Source organism: Ahaetulla prasina, chromosome 14 (genome assembly GCF_028640845.1).
Source record: "Ahaetulla prasina isolate Xishuangbanna chromosome 14, ASM2864084v1, whole genome shotgun sequence".
NCBI classification, from domain to species: Eukaryota; Metazoa; Chordata; class Lepidosauria; order Squamata; family Colubridae; genus Ahaetulla; species Ahaetulla prasina.
The window spans coordinates 24610723-24633965 of NC_080552.1; the positions used below are offsets into that span (position 1 = coordinate 24610723).

The 23243-nt window shown below is 49.8% G+C and overlaps 1 protein-coding gene across 6 annotated transcripts; it reads left to right on the forward strand.

Annotated features, from left to right (window-relative positions):
• Positions 1-46: 46 nt before the first annotated feature.
• Positions 47-23203, forward strand: GTF3C1 (general transcription factor IIIC subunit 1). Of its 6 annotated transcripts, none has more exons than XM_058157299.1 (37): positions 47-373; positions 574-777; positions 1446-1619; positions 3997-4140; positions 4558-4654; positions 5394-5517; positions 5900-6058; positions 6907-7022; positions 7159-7510; positions 8352-8506; positions 8835-8977; positions 9162-9315; positions 10075-10178; positions 10536-10696; positions 10777-11028; positions 11458-11603; positions 11838-11935; positions 12698-12794; positions 13594-13771; positions 13943-14084; positions 14394-14529; positions 14975-15056; positions 15485-15673; positions 15945-16102; positions 16194-16336; positions 16725-16806; positions 17395-17507; positions 17877-17939; positions 18288-18381; positions 18794-18966; positions 19153-19437; positions 19543-19901; positions 20082-20356; positions 20805-21279; positions 21948-21987; positions 22478-22664; positions 22961-23203. In XM_058157299.1, exons 1-37 carry the CDS (start codon positions 153-155, stop codon positions 23180-23182), a joined length of 6297 nt encoding a protein of 2098 aa, XP_058013282.1. In that variant the 5' UTR covers positions 47-152; the 3' UTR covers positions 23183-23203. The 6 variants fall into 6 exon arrangements, with proteins under 6 accessions (XP_058013282.1, XP_058013285.1, XP_058013284.1 ...); XM_058157302.1 differs by having other exon boundaries at positions 19642-19901; XM_058157301.1 differs by having other exon boundaries at positions 8838-8977.
• Positions 23204-23243: the final 40 nt, after the last annotated feature.

A 23243-nucleotide genomic window follows, 5' to 3' on the forward strand; every position in this document is an offset into this window, starting at 1 on the left:
CAACCGGGCCGCCGGGCCCAGCCAGGCGTGGCGAAGCTGCCTCAGCGCCAGGCCCGCCGCCGCCTGTTGGGCCGTTGCCGTGGTTACCGCGGCGGCTCTGGCGCCGAGGCGTCACTTCCTGCGCGCCGTTGCCCTTCGGGCGCCCTGCAGCCATGGAGGCTCTGTGGGCTGCGTTGGACGAGGTAGCCCTGGAGGGGCTGGACGGCGTAACCCCAGGCGCGCTCTGGGACCGGCTTGCGGGTCGCGTGCCGCCCTTCCCGCTGCCCCTGGAGCCGGGCGCCCGTGAGCTGCTGTGGGCTACGCTGGCTGCGCAGGCCGAGCTTCGCTTCCATCTGCTGCCCCAGCCGCGCCCGCCGCTGCGCCTCTTCGACCGGTGAGGCCTGGCCTGGGCGCCGGCGGGGAGTGGGGTGGGGTGGGGTGGGGTTGCGGACGCCGCAGTGCCCGGAGCCTGGCTCCTTGGCGGGCGGGCCCGTGGCTCAGCCAGGGGAGGGGGGGCTCGTGGTGCCGAACGTCCCGGTTTTACCTTTCCGCGGATCGTGGCAGTTTCGCCGAAAAGGTATTGTTCGTTTCTAGATATGAGGAAATCGATCTTGAGACGGGAATCTTGGAGACCAAGCGGGATCCCGTTCCATTAAGCGACATTTACCCGGTGCATATGATTTTGGACGAGGGCGTCCAGGGCTCCTGCCAGTATTTGAAAGAGAGGCTGGACGTTACTGATCGGATCAGGACTAAGGACATGCAGCCCTGTTGCTCGTACGTGGAGGTTTATGAGAAGTGAGTAACCTTTGATTGTGCTGTCCTCTACTTTTTAATATCCATGTGCACTTTATTTGCTTATCCTGTTTAGAAGTAAACTGTACCCCGATCAAGGAACGCCAAACAAGTAACAATAAACAGCCCAACCAATGAATCATCAAGACAATTCCCACCAACACTGAAAGGGCAAGCCACTAGAATATAAAATGAGGACAAACTGCTCTCCCTGCTAGCACAAATATCTAGTTACCTAGTTTGGGTAATGAAACATCTGTAAGAAAAGAGCCAAGCTCAGAGAGCACCAAGGACCCCACCTGTATCTCTGGAAGGAGCTTATTCCAAAGGGCGGGGATAAGCAAGACTCTGGATGCCACCAAATTGTATTCTTTTAGTTTACGGAGCCTGAAGTGTACCCACTCAGCTGGATTGGATTGAATTGGACAGGCATAGACAACTGAAGATAAGTGATTCTTCAGATAGCCGTAGGGGGCTTTAAAGGTGTGATCACCAGAAGAAAAATAATTGCCCATTAATTGGGCTGTGGGAGAAATTGTCATTGCATTGTCTGCATCTGGCTGACATGGTCTATCTACAATTCAGGAGGCTGGCGACAATATTGCTGGAGCACAGAAAGTGCTGTCTTTCTTTTGGGGATTCTCAAAGTGACTCTTCTTTTTACTTTGCAGTTGGGGAGAGAGGCTGGTCATTGTTGCCTCCCAGGTATTGCGCCACAGGGCACTAATAGGTTGGGAAGGGGATCCAGACTTAAAGCTTCCTGACTTCTCCTACTGCATTTTGGAGCGATTAGGACGAGCTCGCTGGCAAGGAGAGCTCCAAAAAGACCTCAGTGTGGCTTTTAAGTAAGTTGTAAATGTTGGCTTATTCTGGACTAACTGATGTTATAATGCCAGAATGGAAGGTTCTATGCACAGGTATTCCCACAGATATGGAGAGCTGCTTATCTCAGGGGTTAAATATTATCTTAACTGGGTTTGCTACTGAAATATTTTATAAGCTAATTATGACTGCAACTTCTCTGTTAGCCTGGAGGATGCTTCCCTTCAGAAGGAAGGATAAAATATGCTATTACAGTGGGAGAACATTATCCCCAGGAATTTCCTTACTCTGAGCCAAGCTTCAGTTTCATTGTATTTATTTATTTATTTATTTATTTATTTATTTATTTATTTATTTATTAATTAATTAAACTTTTATACCGCCCTTCTCTCGAAGGACTCAGGGCGGTGTACAGCCAAGATAAAAAGCAATAAGTATACAAAGTTAAAAAATCAATTTAAAATACCTATTCAATAATGGCCGAATTAAAACCATCAAATTGACCAACCTAAAATACCCCATATAAAATTACAGAAAATTTAAAAATTTAAAATTTAGAAATTTAAAAAATCTAAAAAATCAGTCCAGTCCCGCTTGGATGAATAAATAAGTTTTTAATTCACGACGAAAGGTCCGAAGGTCAGATATTTGGCGCAAACCGGGGGGAAGGTCGTTCCAGAGAGTAGGAGCTCCAACAGAGAAGGCCCTTCCCCTGGGGGCCGCCAGCCGGCATTGCTTGGCCAACGGCACCCTGAGAAGGCCCTCTCTGTGAGAGCGTACGGGTCGATGGGAGGCATAAGGTAACAGCAGGCGGTCCCGTAAGTACCCGGGCCCTAATCCATGGAGCGCTTTAAAGGTGGTAACCAGAACCTTGAAGCGCACCCGAAAGACCACAGGTAGCCAGTGCAGACTGCGCAGGAGTGGTGTTACCCGGGAGCAACGTGGTGCTCCCTCAATCACCCGCGCAGCTGCATTCTGGACTAGCTGAAGTCTCCGGGTGCACCTCAGGGGTAGCCCCATGTAGAGAGCATTGCAATAATCCAGGCGAGAAGTGACGAGAGCATGAGTGACCATGCATAAGGCATCCCGGTCCAGAAAGGGGCGCAACTGGCGAACCAGGCGAACCTGGTAAAAAGCTCTCCTGGAGATGGCCGCCACATGGTCTTCAAACGACAGCCGTCCATCCAGGAGAACGCCCAAGTTGCGCACCCCTTCCGTCGGGGCCAATGACTCACCCCCAACAGTCAGCTGTGGTTGCAGCTGACTGTACCGAGATGCCGGCATCCACAGCCACTCCGTCTTGGATGGATTGAGTTTGAGTCTGTTTCTCCCCATCCAGACCCGTACGGCCTCCAAACAACGGGACAGCACTTCGACAGCTTCGCTGGGGTGGCCTGGGGTGGACAAGTACAGCTGAGTATCATCAGCGTACAGATGATAGCTCACCCCAAAGCCACTGATGACCTCGCCCAACGGCTTCATATAGATGTTGAACAGGAGAGGCGAGAGAATCGACCCCTGCGGCACCCCACAAGTGAGGTGCCTCATGGTCGATCTCTGCCCTCCTGTCAACACCGTCTGCGACCGGTCAGAGAGGTAGGAGGAGAACCACCGATAAACGGTGCCTCCCACTCCCAACCCCTCCAACCGGCGCAGCAAGATACCATGGTCGATGGTATCAAAAGCCGATGAGAGATCTAACAGGACCAAGGCAGAGGAGCAACCCCTGTCCCTGGCCCTCCAGAGGTCATCCACCAACGCGACCAAAGCTGTCTCCGTGCTGTTCCGGGCGGAAGCCGGACTGAACGGGTCTAGATAGACAGCTTCCTCCAGGTACTGAGGAAACTGCCACGCCACCACTCTCTACAACCTTCGCACAGCGAAGGTTGGAGACTGGATGGTAATTACCCAAAATAGCTGGGTCCAGGGAAGGCTTCTTGAGGAGGGGTCTCACCACCGCCTCTTTCAAGGCGGCGGGGAAGATCCCCTCCATCAAAGAAGCATTTATAATCCCCTGGAGCCAGCCTCGTGTCACCTCCTGAGTGGCCAGCACCAGCCAGGAGGGGCACGGGTCCAGTAAACATGTAGTGGCATGCAGCCTCCCCAGCAGCCTGTCCACGTCCTCGGGAGTCACAAAATCGAACTCATCCCAAACGGTATCAACAAGACGCGCCTCAGTCATCTCATCCGGATCATCGCATTGTAGTGCAAAACCATCGCCTTTGTTGGCTTAGCAATTATCATTTTAAGATTTAAGCTATTTAAGAAATTTAGTTGATGCAGAAATGTCGGTTCTTGTTTGCCATCTTCCAGTTTTTGTATAAACGAGGGTTGGAGGGTGAGGGTTAGCTGCTGTGCCATCTTTATGTTCCAAACACAGTGGAGGCTACTCTTTTATAGGGTGGATGCTGGAAAGCTTCACTATCATCGAAAAGTCCTGATCCAAAATGGGCTGATCTCAATGCAGTCACACGTGATTAGGTTGCCCTCAGGGATCCAACAGCACTCCATTCTTCTGCTTCTCAGCCGCTTTCATATTGACAGGTATGCACTTGGCAAGTTCACACTTGAGCTTTCAGTTGTGCTCCTCTAGGGCTGTTAAGCATGTTTGAAAGCCCAAATGTCACTACTCCCACTCTTTCTCTAATCATCTTATCAGGTTTTATCACATTTGATTTGCTTTTTGGATCTGAGTTTCCTTTTCTTCTGCATTTTGGAGATAGGGGACTAATCTCTGCCTCTGGTAACTATCTGATTGCCTAAGGGAGATACTTCAAGAAAGAGAAAGCCTGTTTCATTACGGAAATTTCCTTCTTGGGGTCTTGGAGACCCCTTGAGGTAGTTAGCAGAGGGCCATGAGTCTTGGCAGCAGTCAGTTTTTGCAAGGTGTAAGTTTCCTTATGAGGGTAGATAAGACAGTGGCAATATAGCATTTGTTCCTTGTTGCATCTTGGGTTTTAGGAGGAGCAAATATGATATTCTTATGGAGAAGCTCTCTGGCATGCTGAGCAGCCGGCCAGGTCAGATGGAAACACTGGGCAACATAAAGGAGGAACTGGTAAGATTGAGAGCTTTTGAAATCAAAGACTGTGCATGTGAGTGTAGGATATCTGTTGGCAGCATTTGCCCCTTCAGTGGGCAGAATCTTCAGACCTGGATCCTGTTCTTCAAAGCGTCAGAAGCATTAAAGATGTCTACCTTTATCAGTTGGGAGTATTTCCCGACCCCTGGAGGCTGATTCCACATTTTTGTTGGCACAAAGCAGGACCTTCTCAAAGCAGACGGTATCTTTCCTTGGGGAGCCCCACAGAGCCCCACAGACCATCATTTGTGTTGTAAATGTTGTACCTTGATGAAGGTATCTTTTCTTTTATGTACACTGAGAGCATATGCACCAATCACACTTGGCCAATAAAAATTCTATTCTATTCTATTCAGAGAATATTCTGCCTTGCTTTTCATTAAATTGTTATTAATGCAGCATTGTAATAAAATACTTGGAGAGGTGTTTTAGAAGAGCTGCTGGTAAATTAAAGTTACTTTAATTGGAATGGTGTGCGTGTGTGTGTGAGAGAGAGAAAGAGAACGAGAAATAGCATAAATTGGAAATATATCAAGAATGCAAAAATAGCATTAACTTTTCATTTACTTTGTTCCAAAATGCATGAATGTGGGAAAGTTATACTTTGAATGTGTCGCAGTTAACTGATACTGGGCAGGTGGGAAAACTTGGCTGATTGGGAAAAATACATATTTTCTGAAAAGTTCAGTGCCCTCCTCCTCTGGCTGCTGTGCAGGGTCTCTGTGAAAAAACCTTTAAGCGCCTCTATCAGTATATGCTGAATGCCAACTTGGGCAAGATGGTCTCTGTTCCGCTGCGGGACATGTGTTCTGACGGGAGGCCTTTCAAGACAAAGAAGGGTAAGTGAGGGGGAAGTCATGGGGCTGCCCAGGAAAAAGGTGGAGGGGGGACCTGTGATTTTCCTGAGGATTTAGATCTGACCAGTGGGGATATACCCAGACTTTAAAGCAATTGCAGGTTGAAAGAAATAAATGGACAGGAGTCTCCCTGCCCCCAGTTGCCTCTTTGGCATTGAGTTGACTCATTGGGGCCTTTGGGAGATGCTGAGAACAGGAACAAGCACATGGGGTTGAAGCAGGACTGCCGTAATGCGGGGGGTGGGGTGGGGAAAGCAAGAAATAAATTGGGCTTCAATGCTGTGTCTTTGATGCCAGGATTAGGGGAGACTATGCAGGTTGTCTTCAGCCATTCCATAATCCTTTTGGGTTTATTCATTCTCAGGAACTCAAGTCATGGTCCGTTGTTTAAAGCTAGTGAAGGAATATCAGAAGAAGGTGGCTGACTTCCACGATGATGACGAAGAAGAAATGATTGCCAAAACCGTGCAGCCCGTGGACATTGTGTATGAAAAGGACATGCTGGCACAAGCATATGAGCTGAGTGGGTATTGTCTGGGTTGCTTTATCTGTGCCTTTCAGCTGACGCCATTTTGGTTGCAGGGTAGAAACAGCTGGTTTGGTCATTGTGACAAAGGAACAACTCCGTGCTCATGAAGTCTAGCCTTGCTTAATTTTTCAGTGCAATTTGAATTTGGAGTTGGATTTTCAAAGTGGAACAGATTCTTGTTTATTTTTTGGGTCTGTAAGCCAGCCAGTTCTTGGCAGTACACAATGTAACTTCACAGTAGCCTAACACAAATAATATATGAAGTTTTCTGCTTCTCTAATAAGGTTCATGAATGTGTGGGGATCAGACTTGTGACATGAGTTTGGCACTTACTACCTCCAGCCTTGTTAACCTGCAGGATTGTTTCTGTTCTTCCCCCTTGAATTAGCCATGGACCCTTCTTTCTAGCTTAACCTCAGTGTTTAACCTCAGACCCCAAATGGGATAGAGATTTTGCAACATGACTATCCAGATCTCTTGACTCTCACAGAGACTGTACTGAGCAGGACTACCAGCCTACCCCTCAGGGTTTCTTCTGAGCTTCAAGGGCCAAACTTTCCTCTTTAGCACCACTGAGGGTTTAAGGCCTGGCAGCCCCCCTTCAGCAGAACCCAGCAGAACCCACGACCAAAGCTAAGTTTACCTTTGGTACCCCCCTGTCGGGAAAAGTTGGACCAGTAGCTAAAGGTGGGTCTGGCATGGCTGAGGTCTGGAACGTTGCTTCCTTTTTCTCCAGGTGGGCTGAGTTGACATTGCTTGAGACCCAGTTCTTGCTGATGCTGGGACTTGGTGCTCAGTGTTCTCCTTCCCATTTGCTCATTCCCACTTTCTCTGCCTCACAGTTGAAAGCTGGGGGACCAAAGGTATTTCTCAGGCAGAGCTTCGAGCTGCGATGAATGTGGGAAAGCTGGAAGCCCGGATGTTGTGTCGCTTGTTGGAGAGATATAAAGTGATAAAGGTAATATCCTAGAAGCCATTTTGTGGTCAGTAAAAACTGGGGGAAGGATTGTCACCGGCTTTGCCCTGTTTCCCAAAGACATTTTGAGAGCTTTGAGGACAAGGCAGAGGTGACAGCCGTGCTCTTTTTTGTTCAGGGGTTCATGGAGGACGAGGGCAGGCAACGGACAACCAAATACATTGCACGGATGTATGCAGAACAGAGCAACCTGAGCCAGCAGTTTGAACGGGAGAAGGCTCGGAGTGAGAAGCTGGCCCAGGCCAACATAGCTTTTGCACATGATGACCCTTTGCCTGGAGAACAGCTCTCGCTGGCAGAGGAGGAAGAGGAGGACGAGGAAGAGGAGGAGGAAGGGCAGGCAGTCCTGGAACTGGAGAAGGAAGAGGAAGAGAAAGACGGTGCAAGGCAGAAGAAGGGCAGTGCACAGGCCCTGCCCGGGCTTGATTTTGAAGGAGGAGGTGGGCTTTGCCAGTCAACAAGAAAGAAAGGTACTGAAGGGGTTTTGCCTGTTGCCCAGGCAGAGGGCACCAAAAGTTTTATTCCCTCTAGGACAGGGGTCTGCAAACTTGGCTCTTTTAAGACTTGTGGACTTCAACTCCCAGAGTTCCTCACCAGCTTTGCTGGCTGAGGAACTTTGAGAGTTGAAGTCCACAAGTCTTAAAAGAGCCAATTTTGCAGACCCCTGCCCTAGGAAAACCCAAACCTTCCCTTGGGATGTCCCTGGCCACGTCTTGCCTTTATGGTACCCGCTTGTGCCAGCAACCCCTGTTCTTCTGTTCTTAATACAACCACTGTAAACCTTCCTCTGAGTTTAGGGCACTGAGAAAATAGCCAGGCTCTGAAACGGGATATTAACTTAGATGAGCTCAGGAGAGAAGACTCTGAGCACTTTCTGAAAATTTGGAGTTACTCAGAGCATTTTCTACTGTTATGGCCAATACAAGGTAACATACTTAAGACTCACCTCCCTGGTCTCCCACCCACCCCCATGCCCCAGCAACAACACTGAGGTGGGATGAGAGAGAGAATGACTGGCCGAAAATCACCCAGACACCTTTCCAGCCAAAGGGAAGCTTAAAACTCACTCTCGCCTGGTTTTTGGGTCAATGCCTTCTCCACTACCCCGGACCAACTGACTATATTAAAGAGAAAAGTTTAAACCAGTGTTTAAGGACAGATTGTTTGCCGAATACTTGTTTTCTTTGGATTCAATTCCTGGGTCAGCAAAGAGGATGGTTGGAGGGTCCCCTTCCCCTTCTCTTTCAGCAGCCAAGCTCTGTGGAAACTGCCTGAGGAAGCCACTCACTTGGGATGTCCTTCTTCCCAAAGCAGCTAAGAAGAAGAGGTCATCTCTGCTCCCTCTGGAATACTTGGAAGGCAGGGATTCTGCTCTGGACTGGCTCAGGTCGGAAGCCAGCCGCTCCAGCTGTGCCCGTTTCAAAGCTGTCTCTGGTGATGCAGCCGTGGTGGAAGAAGTCCTGCCTGTAAGAATTCAAGGCTTGTGAGCCGGTGATGGCATAGCTGGGGAGGAGGTATAGCTGCAGATGGGGCCAGTCTCCCTTCAGCCCATGCTTAGATGGGCCGCCAAAGGGGCCTCCCTAGGCACAGGCAAGCTGAGCCCAGCAGACCGTGGCCCATTCCAGGTTGAGGAGGCCTCTTGTCTGGGCCAGGGCCAAGACCAGGTCGGCTGTCCTTGCTGTCTTTTGTGCTGTGGGAAGCTTTCTCGGGGCTCCATTCCGGGGTCCTCTTGAAGATGGGACCTCACTGGATTGATCGGCTTTTTACCAGACTTTCTTACATTCTTTGTCCTAGAAGAGTTGTGATGAAAAGAAAAATGAGAAGAGCTCACAGGCACCCCCAGTGGAGCGATCCCATGAGACCTACCGCCTGCTGAAACGTAGGAATCTCATCATTGAGGCAGTTCGAAATCTGCGCTTGATTGAGAGTTTGTTCGTGTAAGTTGGAGTGGCAGAACCTGCCAGGCAGTGAGCAGGGTCAGGGGGCATAAGAGCTTGGCAGAGGTGCCACCCTTTCCCTTCAGGGGCTCATAAACCGTCTGAAGAAGAGCTGCTCCTATGGTGATTCTTCCTCTCCATCTGCCACTGAAGAAAGAACTCCTCAGTTGCTTCCTTCTTTCAGGCTTCAGAAAATGATCCTGGATCAGGAAAAACAGGAAGGGGTTGCCACCAGATGCTGCAAGAAATCCATTGTTCGCTTAGTCCAGAAGCTCTCCCAGGAAGGCCTTCTGCGTCTCTTCCGCACTACTGTTATCCAGGACGGCATCAGTCGCAAGGTAGCCTTCCCTTTCCAAAAAGCTGAAGGAGAAGTTTCCTGGGTAGGCAGAGCAAGAAAGTAAGGAAGACTGTGTTCTTTTCCCCACAAGAGATTACTTTTGCCCTTATGGAGGAGTCTCGGAAGCGACAGTCATGCCAAATGGCTGAATTCAAGGAAAGGAGGCTCAGCAAACATAGCAGTCCAGCCCCTGCCAGCTCCTCCAGAAGTTTTCTTGTCAAGTGCTTCTGATTTTTTTAAGGGGATTTTTTTTCCTTTTCAAATAAAGAAACAGTTTTACTTTGGAATGAGGAAGCAGCCAACATGCATTTTACAAGGCAGCCTGTTCTCCCCAGGGAGCATTGCCAGCCACACACTCTTTGCAGCTTTGAGCCCCTCTTGCTTAGCTTGCAGAGGCTGGAGCTGTGGGGCAAATTTGAGGATTTGCTTCAGCAAGGCCTCCCCCTACCTTGAGGGCTCTGTCCCAACTGGAGAATGGAAAGATCAGGGAACTCTTTCATGAGGAGAGCGCCAGTTTGGTTAGTGGCTAAGGCACCAGGCTGGAAGGTGGGAGACCGGGCGTTCTAGTCTGCCTTAGCCATGTAAGCCAGCTAAGTGACTTTGGGCCAATCCCTTAGCCCAATCCATGGGTGGTAGTTATTAGGAAAATAGGAGGAGGAAGTTGCGTTGATAAGTTTGCTGCCTTCAGTTTTATAATAATAAGAAGGTGATAAATAAATAAATAAATGAATGTGTGCGCTCTGGATTCTTTTCTTGACAGGTTGAATTTGTGGTTGATCCATCTGTGACTCCAGGTGACCCGCTGGTGAAAAGTGCCATTGAGCAAGTGCGCTTCCGAATCTCCAATTCAAGTTCTGTGAACAGGCAAGGCCCCAAAGGCCTGGCAAATGGGGGTAACCCCTGCCCAGTGCTGGCTGGTAGAGGCGGGACCCTTCTGAGACCCAAGAGGTTCAGAGAGTCTGTCATCGACTCCTCGCCTGGCAGTGCTTCTTCCTCTGCAAACGCCTGGGCCCAGTTGTAAATCTGACTTCCCTGGCAGAGATTTTGAGAGTCCTCCCTTCAACAGCCGCTTGCCAGGCCAACTGACCCGTGAGAATAGATGGGAATTAGCTGGCAAGAGTTGCCCTTATCTTGTAGTTCACTGACCGTAGTGGAATTTCTGTCCAGGCAACAGATTTCTGAAGTCTAGATTTTGCTCCTCTTTTTCTCCCTAATTTTCAGGATTAAAGTTCAACAGGCACCGATGTCGCCGGACCCACAAGGACAGGAATCTGGAGCTGAGACCACCCTGAAGGAAAGGAAAGATTGTACTTTTTCTTGCCAAAGTGAAATAGCTGGTGAGAAGGTGTGCATTGCCAAATTCAACTACCATCCCGTTACAGGTAACAGGACCTTTTCTGCTCAGCCGTGGTTTAGTGGGTTAAGGGGTGCAGTTTGAAACATAGTAGCAGTTTCTTTTCAGTGCCAGGCCTTGGTCGCTCCCTGGGTTTCCTGCCCAAAATGCCACGCTTAAAGATGACTCACCTCTTCGTCTGGTACCTGATCTATGGACATCCTGCCGGCTCGCAGAGGAGGAGACCTGGTTGTGACCTTCTGGGAGAGGACACGGGCCGCGCCTCCTCCAGCTCTCCACTTGATGCGGCAGATGACAAGTCTCTGCGAAGCCCAGAGGTTCCTGCCTATGAAGGAGATCTGGAGCTTGAGGAACAGAAAGGTAAAGATCCAGCTCAAAAGCAAGGGTTCAAGGAGTTTGCATAACTCTCAGGAAATGTCTCCCAGCCTATTCATAGTTCAGCTGAGGCAGCCCTCTCTGACAAAGCTGTATCAATTCTGGCCTGCTTGTTCCAGTAACAGGCAGCTTTCTCCTCAGGGGGCATGGTGGCCTCCATAACGTGCCCGGTCCCACTCCTTCTGGAGCCAGTTCTTCTGCCCCCCAAAATTTAGGCAACCAGGCCTATCTGAGCTGCTGTCATGGTCAGCACAGCTTCCAGTGTCCCTTTCTATCTGCAACAGCCTATTTCAATAGAGGCAAGGTGAAAACGGTGACCTTCCGTTTCTGGGGGTGGCTGAAAAGCGAACGTATCCTGAACATACCCTGGGTGAAATGGCTGGAGCCCTGCATCACTTCCCTTTTTCCTTGCAGTGTATGTGGATGAGGCCTCCTGGAAGCGTCACATCCCTCCTCTGCCAGTCCACCGGGAGTTTGGACACGGCTGGGCGCTTGTTAGTGACCTTCTTCTCTGTCTGCCTTTGTCCATCTTTGTCCAGATAGTGCAAGTCAGCTATAAGGTGAGGGGCTTCAAATTCAGAACTCTTCAGGAGCTAATGCACTTGACCTCAGGCCTTTTCTGGGAGGCCAGAGCAGGGGACTAGTGGGCCTTCAAAGTCCTCGCCAGGTCCTGTGTCATAGGCTGGAGTCAGTCCCCCTCCTGATGAATCTCTGTGCTTAGCTCTCAACTGCAGGATGAAATGGATTAAGGCTTGGCTGCCAATCTTGCATTCTGCTGTATGAAATTAATATAGGTAGATAACCTGGAAGATTATCTGATGGACTCTCTGAGGAAACACACACTCATCAGAAACCTTCCCAGATCGGTTCGGCAGCAGCTCGTTTATAAGCGGTGGGTTTTGATTCATTGGGGCTGTTCCAGGAAAGGGGAGAGGGTGCAACTGTTCAAAGGGAGGCTCTCCTGTCACTGCTTGATTCTAGTTAGATGTAGAATTTTGGCAAGGGTAGCTCACCGATAGGACTTGTCCTAAAATGTCACCTGCCACAAAAATGTCCTTATCCTTGATGGGATGATTTTGGTGGTCAGAGAATGGAATGTTACATCACCAGTACTTATCCTTTGACTAGCTTGATTGATTAAACGGTGAGTTGATTATGTGCTATCAAGTCAATGTTGTGGTCTGAATGACCACAAATTTTCTGTATGAAGATCTCTTCCCAAACCGGTCCTTCAGACTTCCAATAGTGCCCCCATCGCCACCATAGCTGCTGGTTGTCCTAGCATTAGAGCCCTCTCCAGAGTGCTGGGTCTTTACGTAATGGCGTGCAGAGTAGGATAATTTGAGCCTGGCCCTCAAGGAAGAACTCTATGGATAGGGGGTTTCTGCATTGCTGACCACTGGGCACTGGGCTACAATCAGTTCTGTTCACGTGGAAATTCATCAAGTAGAGGTGGCTGCCACATATTGGGTCTTATATACTTTATGTTCAACCCTTTATTTGGATTTGAACTTAGACCTTGCACTTTGAGAACTATACAGAGTGTTTAGCTTTCAGAGCTGCCTTTGATTTGAGTCAACAGTAACGATATTCGGCTGATTTCTTACAATTGAGAAGCAGTCCAATAATTTTCAACTGCAATGTATCACTACAGGAGGTACATCTTTTCAATAATGGAAAGCCTACAGCGATTATGTTATATGGGATTACTGCAATTTGGCCCCACAGAGAAATTTCAAGAAAAAGATCAGGTAATGTTTGTTATTATTTCTGTATTGTTTTTCTGAAACTGAATGCTATGCTGTGTTACTTAAATTAATGCAAGAGAAACGACGTTCTTCAGGGAATGCGTTTTCTACAAAAACAATGGTGTCCTGTTCTAAATTGAACACTTGACCGCTGATTGTGACAGACCATAGTCGAAAAGAAGTTCTCTTCATCAGATGCACAAAATATGATATTCTAAAGACAATTCTGACAACTGAAATGTCTGTTGAATAGTTAAGTAGGGGCTGCTGTTGGCATCATCAGCAATTAATGCTTCATGAGGGTAATTGATTCATGAAATGCTCTCAAGTTGGCATTGCCTTTTAGGGACCATGTAGATAGGATGCTCCCCCAGCATGCATCTTCAGGGCTTCCAACGGTTCGCCTGTTGCTGCTGCAAATGAGTCCATCCATTTTGCTGCTACTGGGCATTCTCTTCTCCTTCCTTCCCCCTTGACCAGTGTTACAAACTTCTCAGGAGAGCTGGGCATTTGTATAATGTGCACTGGGCAAAATAGGGCAGTTTGAGCTTAGTCATCACATACAAGGTGAGCAACCCTTATAATATATAGGAAATGATGCTCAAACTTCAAATGAAAGTGGAGCTTTTCAAGAAATAGGTCAAAAGGTAATAGCTAGAGTGACTAGGTGCCTTTGCTTGTTTTAAAATAAAACTAGATGCCAGGATTACTTTTCTGTTGCCTGAATCTAGAAATCTGCATGTTTGTATTCATCCTGACCGGAAGCGGCTTTGAAAGTTTGAGCATTTTCAACCACATGCAGGTGTTTGTGTACTTGAAGAAAAAAGCAGTGATTGTGGATACCACCATCTGTGAACCCCATTACAACCTGGCTCAAAGCAGCCGCCCGTTTGACAAGCGCCGTTATACCCTGGGCACTCTCCAGGATGTGGAGAACTTCTGGTTCGACCTGCAGTGTGTCTGCCTCAACACACCCCTCGGTATGATGCTGGCATCCAGCCCCCAACCCCGCTTCCAAGGTGGATGGATGGCCATCCAGTTCTTTTCCATCCCTGTCCTCCGTCTCTCCCTCTGTCCCCCACTGCCAGTCGGTCGGTTTGCATCTAGCTGCTGGCTCTGCCTCTGCTGACAGCATCTGTTCATCGTTTCAGGGATTATTCGGCAGCCCCGGGCAAAAAGGAGTGGCACTCCAGTTGGGGAGGCAGATGCTCTCTCAGACGTAGCCCTGGAACAAGAATCAGCAGCCCACAAGCACAACCTGGAGCGCAAGTGTGCCATGCTGGTGTACACAACGTATGTCTCCCCTGCTGTGAAGGGTTGCGGGAAGGACTCAGTCTTCCTTTGCCTGGAGACAGGGTGCAGGAACAGGCTCTACACTCTCTTTGAGGAGTGAGAAGTGTTCCCCGTGCCCTCCCCTCCAGGATGACTGCTTACACTTTCTGTTCTGCTAACAGTGGGGGGGGGGGGTCCTGGTAGAAATGTGGCTTGGTTCCTGGGAAGGGGCAGGCAAGGGACCTCAGATTGCCCCACCTCCATCTGGGGGAGGATGAGTGGCCCTCAGACTTGGGAGAAGAGTTGCTCACCCGGCCGTTTCCCTCCCAGAGGACGCAGAGAGGTGGAGGACGAGGGCTCTGTACCAGGGGACGGGCTCGGGGCAGGCGGTTTAGACTCCAGCTTTTACAGCCACTTGAAACGCAACTGGATCTGGACAAGCTACATCATTAATAAGACTAGGAAGGTGAGGCTTTTCCACAAAGCTGTCCTTTTTCTCTGCCCCGCTTTACTATGTGGTTAGCGAAGAAGTAGACTTTCGGGAATGGTAGTGACCCTTTTTCTGATAAATGTTTGGATTTCTGCCTTATTGTTGGAAATCTCTTTTTAACTGTCCCAATTCTGACTGGTGCAAGAAGGTGGCAGATTATCTGCATCTTTTCCCATGGTGAAGGAGGCCGGGCACCAAACAGCATGCCCCCCCCCCTTCTAATTCAAGTTCTTTAAAGTTCAAGTTCTGGGGGCAGTGCACCCTCCTGGCCCTGCTAGACTTCTCAGCAGTGTCCCTCCTGTCAGCTGTGGATGAGGATTTGCAGCAGGAGGGATCCTGTCCACCATCCCAAATTTGTTGTACAACAGCCTTTGCTCTCTTCTTCTCCCACTTACTCCCCCTCCCCATTCTTTACCACCAGGAAAATGCAGTTTCTGAAGCTGGGCACATGGTCAGACTGCAAACCTTCCTGCCCAAGCGCTCCCTGCCATTTGGCCCTGGAGGTGAGGGGACAGAACAGGGGTTGTGAATGCAAGAACTACAAGAATGCTTAATATTTGGAGGGTGGTTTAGGAAGGGTTTCCTATGATGCCTCAGCTGCAAAATAGAGCAGCAGAAGTTGATCTCGGGATGGTTTTTACACTACAAGGAGATAACGGGACTTCCTGGAATTGCTAAACATGAAAGAATTAGATCAACTCGTATTTCAGTGACCAAATCCTCTGCTGATTTTGATTTGTGTATGGGTTGTCTCTGTTGAATGCTAGGTTAGTCTGTTCCTAAAACGTGGATAGCAGAGGGTGAAAAGGGGTTGTTGGGAGTGTCTCTTCAACCTTCCAATTCCTCATGGGAAGGACTTCCTGGCTAGCAGAAGGTAGCCATGATGCTTCCATCCTCCATGCTTTTCTTCAGTCTTTCTTGTCACCCTCAGGTGCCCACAGTGCTCCCTGGAAAGAGAGTTTGTTAGCTTCAGAACCTGCTCTGCAGAGAGAGGACCTGGCTATTGAGAAAGAGGCAAACCTGAACAGAAGCCAGAGGGTGAGGGGGGGGAAGAGTCAGAAGAGGAAACGGCTGAAGAAGGACATGGTGAAAAAGACAAAGAAAAGGAAGAGAAAGAGAGGTAACACAGCAGCAGGAGCTTCTGCACAAAACAGGATTCCCCGCCACTGGAGAGCTGCTTGACAAATTCTTGTGGTGGTTGGCCTTTCTGTTCAGTTTGCCCTTTTAGAGTTGTTTGGATTTAATTATTCATTGCTGAAAATTGATAGAATGCCCCGCTATGACAGGTCTGAGCAGTATACAGTTAAAATTAATTGGAGGCAGAAGCTCTGGCTCGGATTTGTGCTCCACTTGCGAATTAAGCTTGGCTTTCTTTTGCTCCCTCTGCTCAGATGAAAATCCTGAGGCAAAGAACCCAAAGCCACGCTACCACGATGAGGTAGACCGAAGGGCTCTGCAGAGGATGACCCGCCTGCGTGTGATGTGGACCGTGCAGGAGGACAGCCTGCTGATGCTCTGCCGCATTGCAAGCAACATTCTGAATGCCAAGGTACTGTGGTATCGCCATTGCCAGCCCCTGCCGCCCTGAGAGGGAGTGGAGGCTAGAGTTCGAAGTTGAGCTGTTCTTTTGCATCCTGCAGGTGAAGGGGCCATTTGTCCCCTGGCAGGTGGTCCGAGATATCATGCATGGCAGCTTTGAGGAATCGCTAGACAAGACTTCTCATTCCGTTGGGCGGCGGGCTCGCTACATTGTCAAAAACCCCCAGACTTACCTCAACTACAAGTGAGGCTTTACTTTGAAGCAGCTTTGACTGGAAAAATTATGAATTTGTGGAGTGGGACGGGGGTAATTCTGAACTCCCTTCGGCTGCTTTTAGCTTCCTTGGGGATTTGCTCTCTGTTCTCCAGCAAACAACTTGCCTGGTCACCGAGTGACCCATGGTTACTGTCACTGCTTGGCATCTGCAGAGATCTTTCTCATCTTCTCAAGAATGGGGCCTTGGCTCCCATGGGGGAGAAGCCAGGATGGAGCCCAGCGCTGCTGCCTGTCTGTCCAGATTGTGGGGAAGACTAGCTCCTGGGAGTGCATATGGGGAGGGGATGCTTTTCCCAGAAGGACAAAGCAGTCCAGAAGAATGCTGCTCCTCAGGTTGGGCTTTTATCTTTTGCAGAGTTTGCCTTGCTGAAGTCTACCAAGACAGAGCCCTGATCGAGGACTTCATGAATAGGAAGAGCGACTACCAGGATGCCAAGGTGAGAAACGTTGCTGGAGGAGTTTGTTCTCCTGGATTCTTTCCCCAGAAAGACCAATGGGTTTCAACACCAGGAACTAAGAAGAAGCCTCTGCCGCTGAGCCACCTCCAGCAGAAGCAAAGGACACCCATTCATGAGAAAGAAGGCAGGGAGGGAGAGGGAGACAGCCCCCACACACATACACCCCGGCCTGCTAATTCCCTTCCTTCCGGCAGCTCCCAGACTTGTTCAGGTCCAAAGAATGCTGCCCCAGACCCGGCATGCTCCCGTCTGCAACCAAGACGCTGAGCTCTCAAAAGGCGCATTCCCACAGACTCCGCTCCCATTTTCAGACCTGCTGCAGCTGCTCCCTGGGGTGTCGATGCTCTTGAGGCAGAAGGGGGGGGGCGGCAACAAACACTGCTTGCCTGACCTGTTTAAAATCCTCTGGGACCTTAGCTTTCTCCAGCCTGGAATTCCTAGCCAGTCCAGTGCAACAGCTGATTCTCTCATCTGTTTCAAAAGTGAGGAGAGGAAGATGATTTCAAGTCTGTTACTTCCCAGAGCTGCATGTTCCTAAGATAGGATTTCTGGTGTTCTTGTGAAAAGGTTTGTTCCGAAGAGTTCAAGGACTTTGTGGAGAGGCTGAAGGAGAAGTTCAGCTCCACACTGGGGATTCCCAGGCCCACCATTCCGGACACCTTGCAGGACCTTTTCCTCAGGTGGGTGGCAACGTTTGCCAAGCCTGCCCATTTTTAGGGTTCTTCATTGCTAGGGGGCCTTTGCTTCTCATTCCTTTGTTGCTTTCTTTTTCCCAGGCTGCCTTTTGGTTCGGGGGCAGCTTCACTGGACGGCGCAGGGGAGAATGTGCTGTGCCAGTTGTGCAACCGGGCTTGGGGGGTGTCTCTTCCAGGGAGAAAGGGCCTTTTTCAGTCAGGCTGCAGAGGCAGAGCTTTGTCTAGACACCTGGCAGCCCCTCTGCCGCTGTGCAGTTGCTTTCCAGCTCAGGAACAGGGCCCAGAATTCCTCAGGTCAGGCCCCCATTGGCATCCAGGCTGATAAGAGTTGGCTTCCTGCTGGCCTTTCTCCAGGTTCCGGGTTCTGGCTATTGGAAATGAAACTAGCTGTGGCAGAAAAGAAGATGAACTGTGCAGGTGAGGCAGTTGGTTCTCTTGGTCCTCTCTGCTTGCAGAGCCCCTTCCTCAGGAAAGACTGAAGCCCTTCCCAACACCCGGTCCCCATAAGAGGAGCTTCCTGGTTGCCTCCCTGGTTGAGAGTTGCAGTCACAGGAGAAGTCATTGAAAACCAGGCAGAGCGGATTGGCCTTGGCTGGTGGGTGGCAAGCCAAGAGGGCAGGGGTTCTCCCTTCAGAGAACCGTGCGGGGCTCCTGCTGAGCCTGCCTTGGCTTCTGCATTCTGGGCCATGGGGATGCTCGAACTGAAACTGCAGAGCCAGGCTTGGGCTAAAGCTGTGGCTTCCCTCCCCTTCCTTTTCCTCTTAGCGTGGCTGACATACACTTTCTGGTGCTGCAGAACCTGATTCAAAGTACACTGGCTCTCTCCAACAACCAGATGAAATCCTTCCAGTCCTTCCAGGTGAGAAGAACAGGCCGGACTTTACGGGTCTAGGAAGGGCTGTTCTCTGAAGGCCATTCTCCAAGAAGTGGTGTGGAAGATAGAAACCTGATTTGCTCTGCAGCAGAGAATGCTCTTGGCCACTCTTCAAATGTTGTCATTCCATCCCATCTCAGAATTGCCCTTATTGCGCTTGGCTCTGGACATTGCCTCCCTCAGCCTCCCTCTGTGACATTGGATCTACTAGGAGTGGCCCCAACTCTGCAGAGGGACCGGGGCCTCGAGTCGGGTGAGGGTGAGGGTGACCAGGTGCCCCCTCTTGTCCACGGCTAGACCTACAAAGTAGCTGTGAGGTGGGGGGCGCGCCCCTCCACCCATCGAGAGGAGTTGGGGGGCCTGCAGAAGGCACTGAAAGGGGCCTTTCCATCGGCAGACCTTCCGCCTCTACCGTGACTATCAGGACGACATCCTGGTGAAAGCTTTCTTGGATTGTCAGAAGAGGAGCTTGGTGAACCGCCGCCGGGGTAACCACAGCCTGGGCCCCAAGAAAAGTCGGGCACTGCCCTTCGTGCCCATGTCTTACCAGCTCTCTCAGAGCTACTACAGGTTGGTGCTTTGCCTCTCTTTCCATCCAGAGTTGGCAGGGCTGAGGGATGTGTAGCCAGCCAACTGGGAAGCGGTTTTACCTGTGGGCTCTGGCTAAAAGCTCTTGTGGTCCAGAAATTGGGGAGCCCCTAGTCTCCTGCTTGCAAGTCCTGTCTGGTCAGTCTCTTCTTTCCCGGTTCTCCTCAGAGTGTTCACCTGGCGGTTTCCTAGCACCCTTTGCAGTGAATCTTACCAGTTTCTCTTAAAACTCAAAGAAGCTGGAAAACAGGATGCCGTTTCCAGCTTTTCCTTTAAGGATCAAGACAACATTCCTGGGGCTGAAATGGTAACATTTCCTTTAGATGGGCCAGGAGGCTACTGCTCTGCTCTACTGGCCCTCTTCTCTCTCGGCCTGGTTTCTGTAGATGTTGCAATCCCAGAGCAGATTGTCGTGGTTGACAGCACTATGGTGGAGAATGAAGTCATCAAGAGGTAAGAAGCCACAGTGCCTCCAGCCAGATTTGGGTGCTTGGTTCCAATTAATAATGTTTTATAACTGAATTTCTCAAACCTTTCATTGTGCCATGTCTTTCTTAGAAGGTTGGCTGGCTGCAATCTTCCGCTTGCTGAACCAAGCATAAGACCAGCCTTCTACTTCAGCTGTGCTGACATTTCACTCCTCCCTGCCTCTTGTAGCCTAGGGAAAGATGGGCTGGAGGAGGACGAAGATGATGACGAGGATGATGATGTGGAGGAGAACCAAGTCAACAAGCGCCAGATTGAGGTGAAGGCCCGGCAGGCTTCACGTACTAACTACCTGCTCATGAGAGGCTATTGTGCCCCAGGGATCATCAACACCCGGCATTTGAGTCCCACAGACAACATTGTGGTTGATTCCTGTCAGGTGAAAGTCAGACTGAGAGCAACACCTGCCCAAAACAGCCTCTTAGCTGAAGGTCAGTCTTCTGGGTAGAGGCGTTCTTGGACAAGTAGTCCCACAATAGTTTCCCCTTTGTCCCATTTCAGAAGCAGCCACCATTGTGGTGGCCTCTGCCTGCCTTTGGCCTGGGCCTGGGGAGCAGATGTCTGGGTCTGCGCTTCCTGTCAGTTGAAGGACTTCTGTTTTGTGTCCACAGTCCCATCCGACCTGGAGAACATGCCTGTTGGAGCCTCTTGCCTCCCCAGCTCCTTCACCAAATGTCTCAGGGTCCCAGAAGAGGGTGATCCAAAACTTCAGTTGCTGGATCATTACAATCATAGCCCTGGAGATGCTGCTGCGGCCCTTGAAATCTTCTCTGCCATAGAGGCCACTTCACACTTTGGGGTGGACCAGGTGAATCTTGCCAGGCAGTTCCAGCATTACGAAGAAGTTGTTCTTGGGCGCTCTGGGGTCTTGCAGAAATATCTTCAGGTTGGTATGGGTGAGAGGGAGGAAAAAGCCCAGAGTGGAAGCTCCTATGCAGTCTCCTAACCAAAGTGCTGTCCTGGAGCACTGCACAATTATACTAATCCCCCCACTCCCGGCCACCTTCTGGTTCTTAACTGTGCTGGCTGGGGTAGGATGTATGTGGTTTCATTGTTAGATGTGTTTGGGATACATGGTGTATTTTCCAGATGGATGTTGATTTCTTTTATATTTATTCTGGTTCTTTTGTTTAAAATTGTCAGTGCCCAGCATTGCCTTGGAGTCAGGCAGCATCTAAATCTAATGAAATAAATGAACGCTGCAGTTGAGCACATTTGGTTCATGTTGTGGAAAATGAATTTCCGCATCCTTTGTGAGTCAGAAGCCTTTCACTCTCTGGCTGTTTTTCACCTACAAACTTTGTGGGTCACGATGCCCCTTTCCTCCCATTTAGGATCTTCTTGATTTGGAGCAGGTGTTGGAAGTAGGTGGAAAAACTACCCGACTGGTGGCAAAGAGATTTGCAAGTCCGTGGCTGTTGCATTCTGTGGGTCACAAGGACATCAGTCAGAGCCTGCCGGACAAAGAGCCGCGTACAAAGAGGGACCATGCTGAGCAGGAAGGGGAGGCCACCTCCTGTGCTGCAGCAGCAAGAGAAGAACCAGCCAGGAAAAGGCCGAGAGGAGGTGGTGGGGAGGAGGGGTTTCCAGAAACAAAGGCTTTCTCCTCAAACTTCCCATGCTTGGAGGGAGCCAGGACCCCTGCAGCGCAAGGAGGAGCTGCCGTGCAGAAATGCAGGATGGGTATCCCCTTCTGTAGGCAAAAGGCCCTGGCCCGCCCTGGCAGAGAAGCCTTGGATGGGGAGATGCCCTGCCAAGAGCCCCATGAGGATTCCTTCTCATTCCAAGAGGATAGCAAAACTCTCAACGGTAAGCTTGAAGCCCTCCTGAATTGTACTGAGACCCTCCAGAAAGTAAACAAGACTTGCTGGGAGGGATTGGAGTAGCTAGTTGGCTTACATGGGGGGGGAAGCTCTCTCCCAGAGAAAAGCATATCTCATTAGTGATCCTTGTCTCGATGCTGTTCCCTTCAACACTCTATGAAATGGAAGATAAGACCCTCAGCTATTCATTAATTTGGCTGAGATGGCTAAAATCTCAGCTTTTTTAAAAGACAATACGCAGGAAAGATATTTAATTGAATGGAAAAAATGGATTGATTATTTACAAAACAGATATCAGATTAAGAAATATCAGATTGCCTTTGAATAATTAGAAAGTTATTTTATTTAATGGGGAGGGGGTTGGGAGATGAAAAGCTTTGGATGAGGTTAATTGGATTGGAAGGGAAAAATTTATTCTATGTTTGGTTTATGTACCTTGTGATTGACCCGGGAAGCGGGGGGGGGGGGGGGGGAAGGGAGGGGGGGAAAAAGGGGCGAAAATGTCTTTGTTTTTTTAAAAAACTTTTTCAATTAAAAAAAAAAAAGACCCTCAGCTAAAACTTGTTTAGTAGCAATTCTGATGATTACATTAATTATTCAGTAGAAATAAGATGGGTGTTTCTGTGGCTCACTGCCTTTCCTGCTCTTCCCTAGGATGTGTGACAGGGCAGTCTCTTCAGGCTGAAACAAGACGGTAAGTATGCAGATAAACCACACTTTGTAGCTGTTGTGTTTGTTGTGCAATTGGGAAACAGCAAGGATAACCTGAAAAGAAGTGCTTTTATTTCAGCCGTCTGTCTATATGCACAGGTCTGGAATTCTCAACTTGTTGAGCAGTAATCTTTGGAGCTGCAGCAGGAGCTTCTATTTTTCACTTAGTTTTATGCAGAGCAAGCTCTGTATGAAATAGTTTCTCTGGATTAACTTCCAGGGTTTTATGAAAGGTGTTCTGTGTAGATATGGTAGAGAGGGTAAAGCAGGGGTGGTTCTCGGCTTCCCACATGCCAAAGAAGCCTGTAATTTGATGCCGAGATGAGAGTGGACTTAAGAGGTAGGACAGACAGGACATAAAGCAGAATGACAATGTTGCACCACAATTACTGGATGCATCTTCACAAATGTTTCCTGATACCAAGAGAGAGGCTATTTGCACTCACAGTGAATTGGCTCATTCTCTTAAGCAGGGATAGCATCTGCTTTGTGGGGCGGCCATGGCGCATTGTGGACGGCAGTCTGAACAAACCAGTCTGCAAAGGGATCATGGAAGGGGTGCTTGGCCACATTATGACAAAACCTGGCATCACAGAAGCGGCCCTGCAACACCACTACCTGGGCGTCCTGCAGCCAGTGGCTCTCCTGGAGATCCTACAGGTGGGTGAGCTTCGTGAGGCAGGTCATGTAATGGTGGCTGTTTCTTCTGAGGAACAGACAACTGTTCAGATGCAGGTCAAAAACATTTGGGATCTGGCATGGACACCATCCAAAACCAGCTTCCCAGTCGGGGGCAACCCTTTTTCTGACCCCCAGAGTGCCAGAAAAGGCTGTACGTTCATTTTCCTACACAGCTGGAGCTGAGCTAGACAGTTCCTAACCTGAGGGCTCCCCCCACATCCATAGTTTCCCCGCATCCCATCCGCCCAGCTGACAGGGCCTCTTGCTCCCTGCAGGCTCTGGAGTCTCTAGGCTGCATCAGGAAATTCCACTTCGAAAGGCCCGGCGCTGCCTCGCTCTTCTCCAAGCCTGCCCGGGAGGAAGTGATTACCAGCGGCAAGCTGAGCGACGCTCCGGCCGCCTTCTACGAGCCGACCATCGACTGCACCCTGAAAATGGGCAGGGTCTTCCCCTACGAACTGAACTGGAACAAGTGGGGCGCGGGGGCGCCCTTGTGAGCGAATAAAGCGACTTTATTATACCGGTTCCGGCTCCTTTCCTCCACCGCGGCTCCGGCTC

Bases quoted from the DNA above. Each gene is read 5' to 3' on its own strand.
- GTF3C1 (XM_058157299.1), top strand. From the start codon at position 153: ATGGAGGCTCTGTGGGCTGCGTTGGACGAGGTAGCCCTGGAGGGGCTG. The intron at 4,655-5,393 runs GTAAGATTGAGA...GCTGCTGTGCAG, and splicing joins GCAACATAAAGGAGGAACTG to GGTCTCTGTGAAAAAACCTT. The intron at 11,029-11,457 runs GTAAAGATCCAG...TTTTCCTTGCAG, and splicing joins GGAGCTTGAGGAACAGAAAG to TGTATGTGGATGAGGCCTCC.